This window comes from Hemitrygon akajei, chromosome 17 (genome assembly GCF_048418815.1).
Source record: "Hemitrygon akajei chromosome 17, sHemAka1.3, whole genome shotgun sequence".
In the NCBI taxonomy this organism is placed as follows: domain Eukaryota; kingdom Metazoa; phylum Chordata; class Chondrichthyes; order Myliobatiformes; family Dasyatidae; genus Hemitrygon; species Hemitrygon akajei.
Window position 1 is genome coordinate 12,193,304 of NC_133140.1, and position 21,294 is coordinate 12,214,597.

Here is a 21,294-nt window from a genome sequence, read left to right on the forward strand (position 1 = left end):
TATTAGGAGTGACGGCCAGTTGCACTAGACAGAGGAGAGGAGTGGTGGAGGAGAACTGGTTGGGTCTGTTGTCCAGAAAGAAGTGGAGAGCTTTGAGGCCCTCCTGATGGTGGATGGAGTTGTATAGGGACTGGAAACCCACAGTGAAAATGAGACCACCAGGTCCACAGAACTTGAAATGATTGAAAAGATCAGGAGCGTGTGACGTGTCCTGGATGTAGGTAGGATGGGATTGAACCAGGGGCTAAAACAGTAGAAATGTGCAGACACAAATTCAGTGGGCAGGAGCATGCAAAAATAATGGATCTATTTGGACAAACAAGCTGGATGAACTCAGCAGGTTGGGCAGCATCCGTTGAAAGGAGCAGTCAATGTTTCGGGCCAAGACCCTTCATCAGGATAAAGGGTCTCGGCCCGAAACGTTGACTGCTCCTTTCAAAGAATGCTGCCCGACCTGCTGAGTTCATCCAGCTTGTTTGTACGTGTTTATTTGACCACAGCATCTGCAGTGTACTTTGTGTGATTTGTTTGGACAGTCAGGTTTATGGGTCTTGGAGGAGCTAGGAAGAGGAGAAATGGTGTAAAGGAACTATGCGGTTGGTAGCAGTGAATGGGAGATCCCCAGAATCAAGGCTAGTGATGGTGTGGGAGGCAATGCTTTGGTGCTCCTTAATGGGGTCTTGTTCAAGGGGTAGGTATGAGGAGGTGGCCTCAGCAAGGAAGAGGTCAGTCCACCAGTCTGCTATAGCACCTCCCTTATCTTCGAGTTTGGTGGTGAGGTTGGGAATGGTGTGGAGAGCAGCACGTTCAGAGTGAGTGAGGTTTGAACTGGAGAGAGGAGTGTTAAAGTTGAGACAGTGGATGTATTGTTGACAGTTGGCAATGATAAGACCCACAACAGGCAGAAGACCAGAGTAGGGTGTCCAGACAGGAGAAGGGGTCATTAGTCCGGGGTGGAGAGTCCTTGTCACCTCCCCCTCCACGTTTACTTCTTTGACAAAACCACTGACGTCATTGTTGAGGCAGGGCTCGAGGACAAGAGTGAGGCCGATACTGAGGACAGACGTTCTGCCTCAGAGGGGAAGGTCAGAGTGAATTGTGAGGACCTGGCATGGATTAGAGCTGGGATCAGAGTGGAAGGAAGAGGGCTGGTCGTGTCTGAGGAAAGAGGGGTGTTCGGTGTTAAGGGAAGGTGGGGTGGGAGGAAGAGGAAGGCTTTGTGGACCCAAAGTCTGTGGGGTGGGGCTAGAAAGATGTGGGATTACAAATTGGTGGTGGGGGAAGGAGAGACTGGGGTGTCAGTGGCATCAAGCAAAGTCTTGGCCTTGCTGTTGGTTAAGGTCTGGGCTGGAGTTCAAGCTAGCAGTCATGCAATTAGCAATTTGAAGGTGTCTGGGGTCTTGGAACGGGCATTGATAGCGGTGGAGTCCAGGTTTTGAATCTGCTGCAGATTGTTGGAATCGTCGTTGACGACATTAGTTTCATCGGTACAGAGCTGTCCAGAGCCGTTGGGGTCAGTGATGGATTTGGAGAGATTCATAATCTGGGGGCATCCAGTGGTGTAGAGGTCCAAAACAGACCTCGATAACCAGAACCTATTAGCCTCTGGCTTTAATATACCCAATGACTTGGCCTCCACAGTCTGTGGTGAATTCCACAGATTTGCCACTCTATGTCTAAAGTAAATCCTCTTCATCTCTGTTCTAAAGGGACGTTCTTGTATTTTGAGATTGTGCCTTCTGGTCCTAGACTTCTGCACTGTGGACCATAGATTTCGGTGAATTGGGACCAGTAAATTTTGGCCCAATTAAGTGGCTGTCCCAATTAATTGAGAGGTATTGAAAGGTCAAAGTACTGTTTGAGTAACAACTTATGTTCTTAAATGAAATACAGAATAAATGCGAACACTGCCAAAACCTCTACAGTACTATAAAACTGTATTAGTTCCTAATAGTTATCGACAGAGGAATATATCTGCCATGTTCAAAATCAACGCAGACATTTAGTACAGATAGTGAACTACCTTCGTGCGATGTTTTATAGATATTGCATCCTTCCAATTTTCATTGTAATATTGAAGGTGATTGTTGATACTTTCATAATTCCTAACTTGTTAAAGCAGTGAAATAGTTTTATTTTTGTTCCCATCTGTTTTTGACATCTCCAAGCTTGAATGCTTGGAAACCCTGGTGAGCAAAACAGTTCCTGTTTCTCGCCAACTATCAGTGACAAAACTGACTGCTTTATGAACACAAACACACAGCTGATGCTATTTAAAAGCTGATTGCTCTAAGCATGGTGTAGTGTCTCGCCACTATCCAAATGCTACTTAGAAACTTTATGCCAACAATGTCCTGTCCCAAATAAATGAAGGGAATCTAGGCTATTTTCTCAATTTTGTTTTTGTTCTTTGTGTTGTCCCAAATAACACATGACCCAATTAACGTTGTATTTTCTCAACAGTGTAGATATTTGAGTTATTGATTCATTGCGTTTAACAGCATAAAATGTAGTTACATAGATTATTTTTCCTGATGTGTCATAATAAAATAATGTAAATATCATCTGTTATAAAGGAAATGGTAGAAGCAGCTGGAGAAGATGAACGGGAATTGGCAGCGGAGATGGCGGCTGCTTTCTTGAATGAGAATTTGCCTGAATCCATATTTGGATCCCCCAAGGCAGGCAGTGGACAGTGGGCGTCAGTTGTTCGAGTAATGAACCCTATTCAGGGCAATGTGTATGATCAGATCCAGCTGGAACAGAATGAGGCAGCATTCAGGTTTGCAAAACAGATAGCTATTTTAATATAATCATTACTAAATTGCCACTTGTTTTGGTTAAAATTCTGTGGTACTTTCTGAGTACGTGGGTTTTTAAAAGATAAAATGGATGTCACATTATTACTACAAGGGCATCTCATAAAATTGAATATCTTTGATTCTACCTTAGATTAATCATAGAGTGCAGGGCCCATGGAACGTTAATAGCAAGACATATTCTCAAAAATCTGAGTGAATGTGTAAACTGATATTTGAGTAATTTTAGATTGTCTTTTATTCCTCTCCATGAATGTGCTGAGATTAGGGTCAGGTATGTTCTTTGAGGAGTTGGCCTATATTAACACCAGTGTTCTGTGTTTCTAGTGTTGCTGTTTGCAAGTTTGCAAATGGTGGCGATGATTGGTATGTTCTAGTTGGGGTCGGCAAGGACCTGATCCTCAATCCTCGTTCAATTGGAGGTGGATTCATTTACACATACAAACTAATCAACAGTGGTGAGAAACTTGAGTTTGTGCACAAGGTGAGGCTGCAGTGCATATAAAAGAGACGTTGCAGATTATTTTAATTTTTTTCTCATGTCTCCCGGGTTTCCAACTCTTATAATACACAGGATCTTTCTGTTGAAACTATTTCTGTGGAATTTTTCCAGCTTGCTTCTATTTGTATTTTTCTCCAGTAATTCCACTGGCTTAGAATCTCTGTGCAGTCAAACTTGATTATGCTTGCATGGCTTCTTGGTTGGATGTTATCCTGCCTCACTTGGTTAAATATTAGGAAACAAGTCCCCAATTTCAAGAGTGCTCAGAACTGCTTTAACTGTTCCAGTAGTGTATGTGACACAAAACTTGGCATTGGCCCCTGGTTCATTACGCTGCATCCAAGTCTAATTTCCATTATTCTAGTTTGATATGAAGATCATAAGCAGGGTGTTTGTGAATTTCAATTGTAACTTTTAGTACCAACCAATATAATATAATTTGATGTTTGCAATTAAACAACTGTAATAGTTTGTATAGTTCTTGATATAATCACGTATGCTTATATTTTTATCTTGATTCTGATTCTCTTCCCTTTACCCTCGATCTTCCTGCATCAGACATCTATTGAAGACGTTCCAACGGCAATTGCCCCTTTCCAGGGCCGTGTTCTGGTGGGTTTGGGAAAGCTGTTGCGCATCTATGATCTGGGGAAGAAGAAGCTGCTGAGAAAGTGTGAAAATAAGGTACAACTATTAAAGGTTTCTGGGTGTTTTCTGTGGCTAACCTGTTTAGAGCTGATAGCCATGAATTGTGATCCAATTATGCAAGGCCAAGTGCAATAATACTTCACAACTTCCACATCGTGATAGAATGCGAGTAAGTAAGGTATTCTGGCAAGGTAAAGAACCTAGATTTCATGCGTACTGACTGACTTGGACAATGTTGGTGGCAGTGCTGAGTAGATTATTAAAGTCACTGGCAAATTACTGGGGGTAAATAGCAACAACATATTGGGGGGGTTATGGTGTTAAAGATAGTGAGACATGTTTGCACTCAAAAAATGGGACATTGTTTGATCCAAGTAGTTTTTACGGTAAAGTACAACTATGGACTCTGATAATGCAGGTAACTTACAAGGCATCCAACTCTTGTAGCAACTTTTTATAATAATGTCTAGAACTTTAATGGAATTGGGATCACTGCACATTCACTTGAAACAGTTTCCTATCAGAGTCATTATTTATAATGCATCATTGTTTGTAATACAATGTTCTGTTGCAAGAAAAAATCTAAACTCTTTGCAATTACCTGATTTTGTGCATTAATTACTCAGAAAATGTGGTCTGATCATCTAAGTCACAATTATAGACAACCACAATCTGCCTAAACTAATAACACACAAACAATTGTACTCGTCAATACTGAGTACACCTATTAAGCAATCACAGTCCAGGTTCAAAAAGTATCTGAAACTCTGGTAATTCCTTCTACAAAAGCAATTTGGAGTTGGATGTTCCAATCAATGCTGAGATTGGAGGTGTGGGTTGTAGATGTGCCCTGCCCTAAATTTAAAAAAGGCACCAAGTCAGGTTACTGACAGAGTCCGCTCTTCTCAAAAAAGATCTCTTTATGTGCACCATGCCTCAATCAAAACAACTTTCAGAGGACCTTGGAGGAAGAGGCTGGAAAAGGCTACAAAACCATTTCCAAAGATCTGAATATTCATCAGTCCACAGTAAGAAAAATTGTCTAACAAATGGAGGAAAAAAGAGAACCCAAGGGTAAGAGCAAAAGACATAAAGAAATCTTCAGAGCTTGCTAAAGTCTCTTCATGTGTCCACTATAAGAATAACACTGAACAAGAATGATGTTCATGGAAGGACATCAGTGCTCTCCAAAAAAAGCATTGCTGCACATCTCAAGTTTGCAAAAGACCACCTGGATGTCCCACAACACTTTTTGGCAAAAGTACACTTTGCTACATTTGGAGGAAAAAGGGCACTGCACACCAACACCAAAACCTCACCCCAATTGTGAAGCATGATGGAAGGAGCATCATGGTTGGGGCTGCTTTGCTGCCTCAGGGCTTGGACAGCTTGTAATTGTTGAGGGAACAATGAATTCAAAGTTGTATCAAGACATTTTACAGGAGAATGTCAGGGTAGCATAGCAGTCTGTCACCTGAAGCTTAATATAAGTTAGATGATGCAACAAGACAGTGATTTGAAAGAGGAGAGTAATTAATCAACAGAATGGTTTAAAAAGAAGAAAAGTAGTACTTTTAAATAACTGAGTCATGTCCAGACCTTCAGCTGATTCATGCTGTGGCAATGAAAATGGAGGAATTATCTAAGCTTCCTCTTTGCCATTGTGCAAGTCTGATCTGCGTTTGACAGAGGTTATTGATGCTAAATGACGTTTGACCACTTATTAAATACTAGGGTTCACATACTTTTTCCACCCTGGACTGTGAATGATTAAACAATATGTTTAATAAAGATGTGAAGTACAATTTTTTGTGTTACTAATTTAGGCAGATTGTATTTGTCTATTATTGTGACTTGGATGAAGATCAGTCCACATTTTAAGGGTAATTAATGCAGAATATCAGGTATTTGGAAAGGGTTCACAAGCTTATTCTTGTAGCTGTACACTGACAACTCAAGCTGGCAGTGTTTAGCACAGAACTGTATGTGAAATGAAAAGATATTGTTTAATTCATAGGCAAACTTGTTAAACTCCCTATTTTGCTGAAAATGATATCCATAAACTATATCAAAGTACCTAAAGAAAAAGAACAGATTTCACACAGCCATTACCTTGTTAACAGCTTCTCAAGATGTATTAAAACTGGATATATGTGGAAGAGAATAAAATATCAAGAATGGGCTGTACAGCTCAGAAAGCTCATGGCTGCTCTTTTAACTTCACCCCTGCTTTCTCGCACTTCTCCTTATTTCCTTGATTTTCTCAAGGTCACTCTTTTTCCAGTGAACCAACCAGAAATGTCTACTTCCCAGTTTGGTAATTTTCATTGCAACTGGCTCTTAATCTGAATGCACAAAATTAGTTATACTGATGCCTTCTAGTTTATTACCCAGCAATTATTGACACCCTTCTTTCATTCACCTGTTTATGGGACATTATTTTGTGGAGGAATAATCTGCATCTTATGGGATTGATATTGATGGGAAGCAAACAAGAATCGGTGAAACCTCTGCTCCTGAAAAAAGTTGCCATTGGTGCTTCTATTATTTTTGATTCTGATGGTGAGGAGCTGATTGAAAATTCACACTTGCTACATTGCCACTGATGAAACAAGGGAAAGGGGAAAACAGCAGGGAAGGAGAGGAGCTGATATTTTTCCCCTCTTCTAATGTTTGTTTTGCATTGGAGGTATTACTGTGGCCATTACATTGCAACTCATATTCAGGTGAAAGTATAGAAGGCAACATTGCTGGAAAACCAGAAGTAAAAAAAATCTTGTTATGAATCAAGCATCATGTGTAACTTCATTTATTTCAGCACATTCCAAATTTCATTGTGGCAATCCACACCATTGGGCATAGAGTGATTGTCTCAGATGTTCAGGAAAGCTTCTTCTGGATCCGCTATAAAAGAAATGAGAACCAGCTTATCATCTTTGCTGATGATACGTTACCCCGCTGGATCACCACGGCTTGTCTCTTAGACTACGAAACCATGGCTGGTGCAGATAAATTTGGCAACATCAGCGTGGTAAGTGAAATCTTACACTTTCTTAATCTCTGTGGATCTGAGTAGTTGGCAGAGATTTGATTCTTAGCTTGAGCTTTGGGGCACTGTGTTTTAGGTAGCTCCTGAATAGCTGATTAGTTGTGTCTGAATCTGAAGGCGATGCCTTTGGTTCCCTGATCGATCCGGCGATCAAAGTAGAATTGATATAGGAAGCAGTTGCAGAGGTTATTCAACCATAAGAGATCCATTCATCTGTTATTACACACATTATGGAAAAAGTGAAGGATGTAATTGCTTCAGAATGTTGTGGCCCCATTGTGTAATATAAACTATCCACCCTGTACACAGGCTGGTTTCCATCTCCCTTTTTTCCTCTTTGCCCTTGATAAGGTCAAGTATTCAATCACTAATTACTTGGCTGTGATTACAGAATTTACTTACTGATTGCAATCTGTGCAGTACAGCTGCCTATCCTACACTTACATTTGAAAATTCCTCTCGTACAGGACAATTGTAGGAATTGCAATTAGTTTAGCCCAAAATTCCTGTGAAGTCTACAGAATCACGAACGGATAATTGGCCAGATGTCATTTATCTGAGTTTGTGCTTCATAGTCACTGTCCTTTTATATGTATGCAGTTTATGTGATTTGAAGCTATGTTGTAAACTATCAGAGTCCCATTCGTACAAATTGTGTGGTTTTAAAAATACAAAAACAAATTGAGTGTCCCAAATAATACTGTCGTACATTGTTACAAGAGATTCTGCAGATGCTGGAAGTGCAGAGCAACACACAAAAAATGCTGGAGGAACTCAGCAAGTCAAGCAACATCAGTGGAGGAAGTTGATGTTTTAGCCAGGACTTCTGCCATACATTATGTTCTCCTTGACTGGCAGTTTATTTACTGTGTTTCTTAGATTAAGCACCTCTGCAGTGCATTAAAATGATTTATTTAGCATGCTATGTACGTCACTGGAAGAAGACAACATGAAATACAAGTAATTTTTATTAAGAAACAACTTTGACCATTGCAGGTGAGATTGCCACCAAACACAAGTGATGATGTTGACGAGGATCCCACGGGGAATAAGGCATTGTGGGATAGAGGTCTTCTCAATGGAGCTTCGCAAAAGGTATGCTGCTGCTATTGATGCAATTCCGTTGTCATTTCTGGGCACAGGCCTAAAGTGTAGCATTGGCATGTGTTGTCACTCTAGTAGTGATTTGTTAGTATATCTGCGAGTGCATTATTCATGTGTAATAAAATTTGAATTGGTATAATAGTTATGGGCATTAGCAATCCTGACTCTGGCCACTAAATAATTGACAATAAATATGCTTATATTTTCATAATGATAGTAATCAACTGTCTAAGTTATGAGATGCAAACTCAATTCCCATCTAGAATCATGTCCAGTTATCGTACAATGCAGTGACGTGGATCAGAAGTGGGGCTGGGGTCTTTTCTGCAGCAAGGGAATTATCTAGAATACCCAGAAAATTTAAAAACCTGCTGGAGGAGCTCAGCAGTCAGGCAGCATCTCTGGAGGGAAATGGATGTTCAGTGAGACCCTTGTCTAAATGTGGAAAATTCTTGAAGATGGGAATGTAGCAAGTTTAAACCTAACCACAAAAAGAAAGAAGGGACATGGGGGGGGGGGGCATCAGTTAAGGAGACATTGCTAGAATCTGACATAGAGGATGTGATGATGGGACAATGTGGGGTTAGACAAGTCCGAAATGAGCTGCATTTGGAATTTGAAAATTACATTGCAGCTTTCAGAACCCACCGAATGTTCAGTGTGCTTTCTTGTGTTAAGGTAAATGTTTAATGCATAAATAATGTGCTAAGTTTACTTCATTGTGGGAAACCTTTAAGAGTAGTGAATGATGATGTGATCACATAAGGGTTTTCTAGCTGTTTCTGAATTAGCCTGCATTGTGCTTCTCGATCTACGTTTGGCTAACTCATTCATTTTATCCTTCTCTAACGTGGTGTAGTTCTCTAACTTAATTCTGTTCTTCATTCAGGCTGAGATCATTGTTAATTATCATGTGGGAGAATCGGTGCTTTCCCTCCAGAAGACAACATTAATCCCTGGTGGATCAGAATCTCTTGTGTACACAACACTCTCTGGGGGCATTGGGATCTTGGTCCCTTTCACATCACATGAGGTAAACTTGCAAGACGTTAGCTTTCAAGTCTTAGTTGCTGTAACTCCTGATTGGTGTTGTGATGCAATTTTTATTTTGAATTCTTTTGATGGAAATGTAAACTTCTGTTGATAAGTTGCAGATGTTTCCGAAAGTGGCATGTTTTTAATGTGAGATAAAATAAACAATGTCAGGAATGGACTGTTAACCTGACATTGTGTTAGAACATTTGATTACTTGGCAGTTGGAGCAGTAACTCTGAGCACTGTGCATCTCTACCCTGCCTATCTCACAGGTGCATAGTCATTGATTATTACATTCAAATATGGCTGTGGCAAGGCCAGCACCCTTGGTTCAAACCCAAATGGCTGAATCACAAGTTGAAAGACTTTGAGACTATTCCTTAAAATGTGCCATTATCTCACTTTTGATATTTTTAAGACATTGGATGCATCTGATTTTTGAAATGTGTTGGTTTGATGTCATTGTGCTTCGAGGTGCATTTTATGGAGAGAGCTCCATTCTTGTATAAGTGGCTGAAGTAAATGCCTCTAAATTTGTTGAGAATGGCCATAACATTGTTCTTTACATTGATCAAATTAGTTCATTCCCATTCCTTCCTGGGATAGTGTATTTCCCCCAAAATGATGCAAAAATAGTTACATTGACATTAAGGAGTAATTCTTTGTGTAAATCTTGAATTCATTCAACTTCAGCAATCCATTTTAAACTAAAATTTGATCTATTTGTTGCCCAGGACCATGATTTCTTTCAGCATCTGGAGATGCACATGAGATCAGAACACCCTCCCCTGTGTGGCCGTGACCATCTGAGTTTCCGCTGCTACTACTTCCCTGTGAAGGTAGATCCAATTTTAGCTGTACTTACTGCAAAAACTTGTTTACTTTAATGATATTTAAAAATCACTCTTTTATTCTGTGGGTCTTCGAGCTTCATAGATCAAAACAGGCTGTAAGGAAGAACAAAATATCGTTACTCTGGAACTGATGCAGCACAAAAAACACAATAAGATACACATTTTAAAAAGCACAATAAATATAAATACATAAGGTAGCTTATTTACATATGTCCATAAAGTGGCGCTAGGCACAAGAGTGTCTGTATATAAGGTGACTGACAAGAAATGATAAAGTAATGGTGGTGGACTGTGTGGAGGTGGTGTAGGTTGAAAGGTCAGCATGACATTGTGGGCCAAAGGACCTGCACTGTGCTGTAAGGTCATATACACTAAATCTGATCAGTGTCCCTCCATTCCCTATATGTTTATGTCTGTCTAAAGGAGTCTTGGGTGTCACCCATTATATCAACTTCCCCTGCTCCTCTTAGCAGCCACTTCTGTGTTTCTAAAAAAGGTTGCCCTGCACATCCCCTTCGAAGATTACCCCCTCTCACCTTAAATGCATGTCCTCTAGTATATGACAGTTCTACCCCTTGGATAAAGATTCTCCCTGCCTACCCTATCTATGCCTCTCATAATTTTACGTACCAGCTGGTCTCCCATCACTAGTAAACAAACAAAGGTGGTCCCCGTTTTCACACCACCCTCTGAGTGATGAAGTTTCCCGTTGGATTCTCATTAAATTTATTACCTTTCGCCCTTAACCTTTAGTTCTATTCTCACCCAACCTGTCAGGGAAAAAGTCTTGATATTCTCACACTGTCTTATGTTCCTCAATTTTGTGTGCTGTTACAAGAGCTCCCCTCATTCTCCAGCACTCATTAAGGTGGGGTCTAAACAAAATTTTATACTGCAATACAGTTTCTTACTCCTACATTCCATATGGCAAATATGCCATGTGCCTTATTTACCAATCTATCTTGCGTTCTTTCTATTGTGATCTTTCAGGAAGCTATGGACTTGGACCCCAAGATCCACCTGTACATTATTGCTGTGAAGCGTCCTGCCGTTAATTATATACTCGTCCCTTACATTTGTTCTCCCAAAGTGCAACATCTCACACTTGCCTGGATTAAGCATCATCTGCAGTTGCTGTCCCCATTTCTGTACTTTGCCAGTTTGTTCTACTTTGACAGTCTTCTTCACTATACTTGGCCACTGTAGTTGTAATTAAGGCTTTGCTTGCATATTCCTTTTCATTTGTATATTTTCCAAATCATTGATTACTTGATATCAACACGTGGAACAACAGTTCTAGAGCAGTCCTTTGCAAGCTCAAGTCAAGTACAAAAGAAAATAGAACCGAGTTGCTACGGATTGGCTGATTTGATTGGCAGTTTAAGTGTTCTTGTTCCACCATCCTGTATCAGTGAGTTGTGATTTTTGACAGCTGGAGTTTCCTTGAGCAGAAGTTTGAAGAGACAGATACCACTGCTTTATTTACTCAGTTACTGAGATACAGTGCAGAACAGGCCCTTCCGGCCCTTTAAGCCACACCGCGCAGTAACCCTCGGTTTAACCCTAGCCTAATCGGGGGACAGTTTGCAGTGACCAATAAACCTTCTAGCTGGTACGTGACTGTGGGAGAAAACCCAAGCGCCTGAAGGAAACCCAGAGAAAGTACAAATCTCTTACAGACAGTGGCAGAAATTGCACTGTGCCTCTGGAGTATTTTGCTGGTTAAAGAGGAAAAGCAAGAATAATTTACCATTGTGTTTTTATGGGTTTCTCATCTGTCACTTAGCTTGATCCTTCTTTAAATGAACATGACCTCAGAATTTGTTAGAACTGAGGTGAGGTGAAATTTTTTTAATTTAGAGGGTGGTGAGTCTGTAGAATTCATTGCCAGAGATAAATCATTGAGAATACTTCAAGCTGAGATTGATAGGTTCTTAGTTAGCAATGGGGTTGAGAGTGCTAACAAATTGGCCATGATGGAATAGCAGATCAGAGTTGATGGGCCAAATGGCAAATTCTTATGCTATACATTACCGGGGTGTGGGGCCTGTGAGGGCGTGTGCAGTGCTGTATGGATGATCTGTATAACTGTAACCCTCAGGTTCGGCTAGCGGCTTAATCTAGGGAAAGGCATCCTCCTTGAGGGCAATCTTGTTTGGATGGATGCTGTGTGTTTCCATGTTGCAAATCAGTACCACAAAATAACAAAACAGTGCACAATATGCAATTAAACAATTGAGCTTTATAATTCATAATTTGACTATATGTTTCGTAAAGAAAAAAGGAAAGGGGCCCGTTCTCAAGAAACAGTCTAATGCGCAATGTTGGAGGTCACAGTTCCGCCCATTTGTTCCCCATCAACCTCCTTCGAGTGTGACCGGCCCTTGCTCCAGGTCCACTCAGTCCAGCAGTCATCAGCCCTCTCCATTCGTGTCTTCTCTTTTCATCTCTCACTGACAAAAGACCAAGAGTCCCTTCTCTCTCTCAGATCCACAGAAAAGAAACAACGTGCCTCTCGTTGGATGACACACATTCCAAAGCCCTGTTATCTCTACTCACAACCCAGACACTGCTGCTACAGAGAAACCATTACATTAGCAATGAAACATTACAGAGAGGCCATTCCATTAGCAGTGAATTGAAACCTTAACAGCACATTATACTCTCCCTCCACCAAATATAGTCATGTCCTCATGATGTTGAGATAATTCGCCAAATCGTAAGATACAAAGTCCAACCCAGGTGTAGAAGATAGCAACATAGCTCCCCAAAACGGTAGGGGTCACATTCTGTTCCCTGGTGCTACATTGGCCAGCCTATCTGGTGGTCTCCTAATTCTCAGACCTCTGTTCCCCCTCACCTAACTTTTCAGGCTCCGACATTACTGGGTACACTTCTGGTCTGCCTGGCAAGCCCTTCCACCAGCCTCTCATTCTTGCCCATGGTAACTCGGACCGCTCTGTCCCACAGCCACCTCAATCAATGGGGAGTTAGCAAAAGGCTGCATAACCTGCACATTCGGGTCCTCATCCTCTGAATCAGTATTCCTCTCAGGGGTGGGGGCCAGCTTAATCTCTCCTGCTGTGGGCCCTGCAGTCTCCGTGTGTTTCCACAGAGTCCTCTTACCTAGGTGTAGGCTCCAAGACAGGCTCTGGGTCTACCTGCACCTCTTGTCCCAGGGGCAGTAGGTGGTTCTGATGGAGAATCTTGACAGGCCCATTCCCATCCTCTGGTTTTGCTCAGAAAACTGGTAGGACTGGCATCTGACTCTCCACTATATCGGGCGTGCAGCCCAGTGGTCAGCCAACTTATGCTTCCCAGGTAGCCACAAATTCCATATGAGGACTCGGTCTCCTGACAGGAGTTGGGAGAACCTCACCTTTTGAGAATACCATCTCTTATTTCCTTGATTCTGCTTGGCAGCCGTGACCCCAGATAATTCATAAGCCCCTTGCAGCTCTCTTCTCATATCAGACATATACTTCAGTTAAGTCTTTGGTGGTGAGTCATCCTTGTCAGCCCCAAAACAAAGGTCAATGGGCAACCTCGCCTTGTGCCCATCGTCAAACAGTATGGCGAGTAACCGGTAGCTTCATTTTGGGTACTGTTGTAACTGTGAAGCAGATGCCCAATATGTTGACTCCACCTGATCTTGCTGATTTCCAGGGTCCTGAGCATGTCTAGCAAGGTCTGATTAAACAGGCTGGAGATCAGGTTTAAACAGGCTGGAGATCAGGATTAAACAGGCTGGAGATCAGGATTAAACAGGCTGGAGATCAGGATTAAACAGGCTGGAGATCAGGATTAAACAGGCTGGAGATCAGGATTAAACAGGCTGGAGATCAGGATTAAACAGGCTGGAGATCAGGTTTAAACAGGCTGGAGATCAGGATTAAACAGGCTGGAGATCAGGATTAAACAGGCTGGAGATCAGGTTTAAACAGGCTGGAGATCAGGTTTAAACAGGCTGGAGATCAGGTTTAAACAGGCTGGAGATCAGGTTTAAACAGGCTGGAGATCAGGTTTAAACAGGCTGGAGATCAGGATTAAACAGGCTGGAGATCAGGATTAAACAGGCTGGAGATCAGGATTAAACAGGCTGGAGATCAGGATTAAACAGGCTGGAGATCAGGATTAAACAGGCTGGAGATCAGGATTAAACAGGCTGGAGATCAGGATTAAACAGGCTGGAGATCAGGATTAAACAGGCTGGAGATCAGGATTAAACAGGCTGGAGATCAGGATTAAACCGGCTGGAGATCAGGTTTAAACCGGCTGGAGATCAGGTTTAAACCGGCTGGAGATCAGGTTTAAACCGGCTGGAGATCAGGATTAAACCGGCTGGAGATCAGGATTAAACCGGCTGGAGATCAGGTTTAAACAGGCTGGAGATCAGGTTTAAACAGGCTGGAGATCAGGTTTAAACAGGCTGGAGATCAGGTTTAAACAGGCTGGAGATCAGGTTTAAACAGGCTGGAGATCAGGTTTAAACAGGCTGGAGATCAGGTTTAAACAGGCTGGAGATCAGGTTTAAACAGGCTGGAGATCAGGTTTAAACAGGCTGGAGATCAGGTTTAAACAGGCTGGAGATCAGGTTTAAACAGGCTGGAGATCAGGTTTAAACAGGCTGGAGATCAGGATTAAACAGGCTGGAGATCAGGTTTAAACAGGCTGGAGATCAGGTTTAAACAGGCTGGAGATCAGGATTAAACAGGCTGGAGATCAGGTTTAAACAGGCTGGAGATCAGGATTAAACAGGCTGGAGATCAGGATTAAACAGGCTGGAGATCAGGATTAAACAGGCTGGAGATCAGGATTAAACAGGCTGGAGATCAGGATTAAACAGGCTGGAGATCAGGTTTAAACAGGCTGGAGATCAGGTTTAAACAGGCTGGAGATCAGGTTTAAACAGGCTGGAGATCAGGTTTAAACAGGCTGGAGATCAGGTTTAAACCGGCTGGAGATCAGGTTTAAACCGGCTGGAGATCAGGATTAAACAGGCTGGAGATCAGGTTTAAACAGGCTGGAGATCAGGTTTAAACCGGCTGGAGATCAGGATTAAACAGGCTGGAGATCACCCTGTAGATGATAGAACATGGTCTTTGACTTCTCGACTCAAAGCGTACCCAGTAAATTATGGATAAGTCTGCTCGCAAAATCCCGTCCCTGGTCACTGTATACCTGCTTGGGAAGGCCATAATTGAAATACCCACTTTGGCCACCGTGAATGCCCTCTGGTCCCTGGTAGGAAAAGCCTGTGCATATCTGGCACAGTGGTCCATGATGAGCGAGACATTTGCATGTTGCCTGCATCGGGTTCTATTGACAGGAAATCCATACACACCAGGTCCAGGGGCCCCGCACTCTGCAAGCGGGACAAGGGAGCTGCCGGCGTAGGCAGCATCTTCTGCCGTATGTATCAAATGCACAACTTGCAGTATTCTTCAGTCTCCGACTTCTTTCAGGGTCAGTAAAACCGGTCTCTGGACAATGCATAGGTCTTTTCAACCCCAAAATGTCCAGAATTACCATGAAGTGACTTCAATGCAATCCTCCAATACTTCTCGGGCAGAGCCAGCCGGCACTGCCAAGGTCGGTCCAGGGGTGATGTGACCCAGTGTAGGATTTGGTTCCGCAACTTCATCCGGGGCCATTCTCTCAGTAATGGAGGCACCACCGCATGTTTTGTCTTCTCTGCCTGAGCCACGGCTCCCTTTTCAATTGCTGACCAGATGGTACCGATGTCCGGGCTATCTTGCTGAGCAGCTGCCACTTCCCCAGAACTCAAATCTGGCAGCTGATACGTCTTCAGAGCAGTCAGGTTACAGTAAACTTGGGGAATGGCGTAATCTGAAGTTTCCAATTGATTCTCTGCTCAATCCTGCCCCTCCTTTCCCTCTGCCTTCACAGTGAAGGCAAACTGACAGTTGGCCTTCGCCCCCCCGGGGCAGGAATGCTCTCCCTCTCCTTGTCCCGTCCTCATGTGCTCGTTGGGACAGAGCATCGGCATTAATGTTCCTAATTCCCGGCCAGGAGATGCTGCCTGTGGTATGCAGGGCACAATTACACCTCTACCATCCCTTCAGTCTGAATATACAGCACAGACGGTCTAATCAATGTGCCTTGACTATCTGGGTGGCAGGATTCTCAGTTAATGTTTCCTCATATATATGCTGTCTGGCTCACAAGCAGACAGAATTAATCCAGTCAGAGTAAAGATGGAAAATTCATTTAGAAAAAGTTTGAAATATACTTGGGTTTTTTTTAAAAAAAAGAGAAATAGCTTCCTTGTACAGGCTTTTTCCCATGGGGGCGTATTGTATAATCGTTGACATCTACCAGCTGTTGAGTGTCAAGGAGAAATTCTTTTCAAAAGCAAACAATTGTCAGATTAAAAAATTAAATCAATTATGGTAGATATTTTGGCACAGGTACTGCAGATATATATAAAATGCTTATTGCTACAAAAACGACTGATTTTTTTTATGTTGAAAGAATGTTGGCTATGCTGGTATGGTTCTTCCCCTTTACACTCCCTGCTGTTAACCAGAGCTGCCTTAGTCAGTCAGTTGCTAACTAGGTTTCACAAAAGATTCTGGATTTGTCTTGGAAGTAGTAATTGTAAATGAGAACACTGGAGAGTAATAGGGAAGGTGAGGTTCACCTTTATTCTCAGTTGTCCATGTGTATCTTTACTGAGTCCATAAGACAAAGGAGCATGATAACACCATTCAGCGCATTAAGTCAGCTTTGCTATTTTCCACATGTGTAATTTATTATCCCTCTCAACCCCATTTTCCTGCATTCTCTAAGCAACCTTTGACAGCCTTGCCAATCAAGAACCTAACAACCTCTGCTTTAAATATACCCAGTGATATGGCCCACGCAGTCATCTGTGGCAAAGAATTCCACAGATCCACCACTCTCTGGCTAAATTTTTCTTTATCTCTGTTCTAAATGGATATCCTCAATTCTGGGGCTGTACCCTCTGGTCCTAGACCCCTCCTCTATCTTTCTCCATATCCATTCTATCCAGACCTCCCAATATTCAAGAGATTTCGATGTGATAACCCCCACCCCACCCCGAGTTCTTCTAAATTCCAGAGCCATCAAATGTTCCTCGTACATTAACCTTTCATTCCTGGGATTACTTGTGAACTGCCTCTGGACCCTCTCTGATGTCAACACGTCCTTCCTTAGATTAGGGGCCCAAAACTGCTCATAGTACTACAAGTCTCACCAATAAATTAGCCTCAGCAATACATCCTTGCTTTTATATTCTCGTCCTCTTGAAATGATTCATTACTTTAAACTTGAGGCTTAAACCTCTGTCTTGTTTCATGCTTTATTCGGTTATTCAGCAGATACAATAAGGTCTTTTAAGAGACTCTTAGATTAGGTACATGGAGCTTAAAAAAAAAAAGAGGGCTATGCAGTAGGGTAATTGTAGGCAGTTTCTAGAGTAAGTTACATGCTCGGCACAACATTGTGAGCTGAAGGGCCTGTAATGTGTGTAGATTTTTATGTTCTATACCTCTGCTTGAGCTGACCTGATTAATGTACTTTTGTTTGCGTTTACAGAATGTAATCGATGGTGATCTTTGTGAGCAGTTTAACTCTATGGATCCGATTAAACAAAAGAGTGTGGCAGAAGAGTTGGACAGAACACCAGCTGAGGTCTCCAAAAAACTGGAAGACATCAGAACACGTTATGCATTCTAAAGTTAAATAACTGGTGCTGGTAGTCAATACAATGCCGGGATATAGTAGTAATGCCAGTACTCTCGCTACTCACCCAGATGAAGTTTTATCAACATCGAATAGACTGTAACCTTTCCTTGTAAATATGGTTTTGTACATTAAAATGTTTAAAGTCTTTGAGTGGGAGGGAGCACACGGGTGGAGGCTGGATATAATGTTTTGCAAGTGCTTTCAGAGGTTGCTGTGAATAGCAGCCATTTTCCTAAGACAAACTGTTCCTTTTCAGTGTGTCTACAGTAAAATAAAATTCCTGTTTTAATAACAGTTGTTGCTTTGTATTTCTTCTACACATTGACTCTTATATACTGGGAGGAAACAATAAGTTCAGGGTGGTACATATTTTGCAACCTTGGATATTTTTAATGTTACATCATCAAGGTCATGTTATGTTTTTGTCTATTGTGTGTAGTTCACTGGTTAGCAGAATTGCTAACTGTACCTGAGAGCAGCATGCTCTTAATTGACTGACTCATCATAGTTGGTAGTAGTATCTAGTATGACTTTTCAAGGACAATGGGGTCCTCTGGTGGCTGTAGAGGCCAAACTTGAATCCCCATATTCTTGTGCAGAGTGGCCAGAGTGATTGTGGTTAGTGGTCAGGTCTTTTGGCTGTACAGTCTCTCCTTTTGTAGCTGCTGCTTGTTCTCTGCAGAGGTTACTCTCGTAGCACAGCTCCCTCTTGAACAGCTTCCTCCACGTGTTGAGTGCAATGTTTTCAGTTTTCAGATGTAACATTGAATTTCTTCAGGCTGATTTTGACGTTATCTTTAAAGCATTTCATTTGCCTATTCGGATTGCTGACCTTCCTTCAACTGGCAATAAGGGACCTGTTTGGGAGAGAGATGAGTTGGGCATCTGAATGACATGGCCTGTCTATCGGAGTTAGTATTGCTATCTTGTGGAGATATGGTTCATGTTGGCCTCCTCCAGTAAGTTGGTGTTAGTGCGTCTGTCCTTCCTGCTGATCCTCAAAATCTTCTGTATGGTTCTTTGGTATTGTTCCAGGGCTTTCAGGTGCAGAAGCCATTGATTCCTCAGCACAATCAGCTTCATTCTTGTTCTTCATGGAGGAGGTTTGGATTTGGATTTCAGGAAAGAATTTAGGAGCTTTTTAACAAAGTTGCCAGGCTGGAACATGTGATCTGAACTATTACCAATGTTTAAAGTCTCCCTTAAATTTTTAGAGCTGTTGAGTTACTTAGTTTTAATTGCAAGGTCAATTGCAGATTTATTTGTTGCGACAAATTAAGAGAATGCCACTTGTTTTTTAAAGTAAAGAAAGACGCTAGTGCTTAAGGAACTTTAATCTATATAATCTTAGATTACTATCCTCTGTACTTGTCCAACTATCTTTTAAATAGTAGTTATGTACATGCTCTTTCCATATACTGACTAGACTGGGTGAAAAGATTGCTCTTAAGATTAGTAATAAAATTCTCACATTAAACCTATACCGTAATCACAAAGTACTCTCCAGATGCTGGGGTCAAAGCAACACGCTGGAGGAACTCAGCAGGTCCGTCAGCATCCATGGAAATGAACAGTCAACGTTTCGGGCTGAGAACCTATATCCTCCAGTCATTGATTCCCCATCCCTGCTTAAAGATTGTATGCATTGACCCTGTCTATATCCTTCACCAAATAGCTTGCAGGCTGAGAATATTTTTGTGACCAAGGTACTGTAACTGGGAAAATCAGGGATCAGAAAGGATTTGGGAGATGAGTGATAGCCCTGGGGAGATGAGCTTTTGGTTTGACTGCTCTTTCTCACCACCTGATTTGTCAAGAGTCAACTTCAGGGTAATGTGAAGGATGTGATTTAACCCTTGTGCAAGGGATAGTTGGGTCCGGATCCAGCTGGTGCTTTAGACATCGTGGACATGAATATCAGTCAGAACTCTATACCTGGGAAAGATCAAGTGTTGCTCCGGACAGCAAAGTTTTTTTTGTAGTTATAATAGACCACTTGATGCTGAACACAAATATAATTTCAGACTACTTGTATCATGTAGGAAATTGGAAAAGCAAGAAATTAACTTCCATTGAATGTGTTTTGTTGCATAACAGTGCAGACAGTTTGCAAAAGTTCAACTAAACTAAAAATGTTTTGTTGATGATTTTCATTTGCACTCAGTGTCAGTCTTCTCACTTGGGTCCCAGCAATAATCAGCCATGATTGATGGATTCCATTTGCTTTGATACTGTTTCTCTATGACCACAATATCCTGGGGAAACCTTTCACCATGCTCATCACAGTGCCAAGATTTGCACAGAAGTCATCCAGAATGGAATGCAGGAAATGTATCTTAATGACACTTGCACTTAATGGTTTTGTATGCTCGAAACATGTTAAACAGCTGCATGTAGTTTGGTGGTCTAATCCCTTCAATGGAATTTTCTCCAGTCCCACTAGAAGTTCTTTGAATTACCGTTCATTGATGACCTATTTGATTTGTGGACCAACAAAAAGATGCCTTTCTTAATCTTGGTATTTGTTCCTCTGGGAAACATCTGTTTCAAATATTGAAATTGTTCACCTTTGTTCATCGCTTTTCATAAAGCCCAGTTCTGTATGAAGAGCAGGCAAAAATATCTTTGTTAGATCTATAATTGGTTAATGTCTCCTCTTCATATAAAACTGGGCTATATGAAATTATAGTGAACAGCTTACAAAGTGACCAAAACTTTTTAATGTAACGAGATTCTTCAGCATAGCTGTCCCATTTGCAAAAGAAACAACAGTACTTAGTATATCTGAGTTGCATTCCTAGTAGCTGCTACCTTCGGATTACCACAGTTGTACCACATTTCAGTTGTAGTTGCTGTACTGCATGAGTTTCAACAATATGTCCAAATTTCAGTAGTTATCTTTCATCTGTACTGCATAGCTGCTTGGTGTTGGACGGCTGGACATTGTTGTGGTGTAGCAGCACAGCTTTCAGGCTTAACACTGAAGAGTCAATAAAAAGACTCCATTGTGAGTCATGCCTGCGACCCACAAGCAACATGCCCGGCCAAGACAGAAAACTTCTCAACTTGCATTGTGGGCACCACTTTAAATGATTTGATTTAAGAATTGAAATAACAAATATAGGTGATTCCAAAAAGAAACCTGGTTGAGTGGTATTGTGGAGTCTTAACAGTTAGTTTTCCTTGTAAACACTGTTGCCTTTATTCTAATTTCTAGGATCGTTGTTTTCATTTTGCTAAGATTAGTTGTTTAACGGGGTAGAATGTAGCAGTCTATCAGATTTGGCTTCCCACTTGAAGCAACTTGCAGGATTTAAGATGGAGATGTGAGTGGTATTACTTATTTTTGACAGTGGAAGTGTTTGCTACCTTCAGTTTAGTGTACTAATTCACAGTGTCGACTGTATAGATGAATAGTAATTAACATCTGTAGGGAAATTGATGAACTAGCAGTACAGATGTCGGAATTGAGTACCCCTTATCCAAATTTTTTTAACACTGACATGATGTCACAAGTGGAAAATTGCACAAGATGCTGGGAAGGCTCCCAGG

General features: G+C 41.6%; 1 protein-coding gene across 1 annotated transcript in view; it reads left to right on the forward strand.

Moving 5' to 3' along the window:
- Positions 1–18,036, forward strand: part of sf3b3 (splicing factor 3b, subunit 3) — a 57,471-nt gene extending 39,435 nt beyond the window's left edge. The window contains exons 20-27 of the mRNA XM_073069679.1: positions 2,577–2,782; positions 3,147–3,303; positions 3,880–4,005; positions 6,788–7,000; positions 8,015–8,113; positions 9,012–9,155; positions 9,892–9,996; positions 17,593–18,036. Of these exons, the coding sequence (XP_072925780.1) occupies positions 2,577–2,782; positions 3,147–3,303; positions 3,880–4,005; positions 6,788–7,000; positions 8,015–8,113; positions 9,012–9,155; positions 9,892–9,996; positions 17,593–17,733 (1,191 nt within the window). The 3' untranslated portion in view covers positions 17,734–18,036. The remainder of the gene's footprint in view (positions 1–2,576; positions 2,783–3,146; positions 3,304–3,879; positions 4,006–6,787; positions 7,001–8,014; positions 8,114–9,011; positions 9,156–9,891; positions 9,997–17,592) is intronic.
- Positions 18,037–21,294: the final 3,258 nt, after the last annotated feature.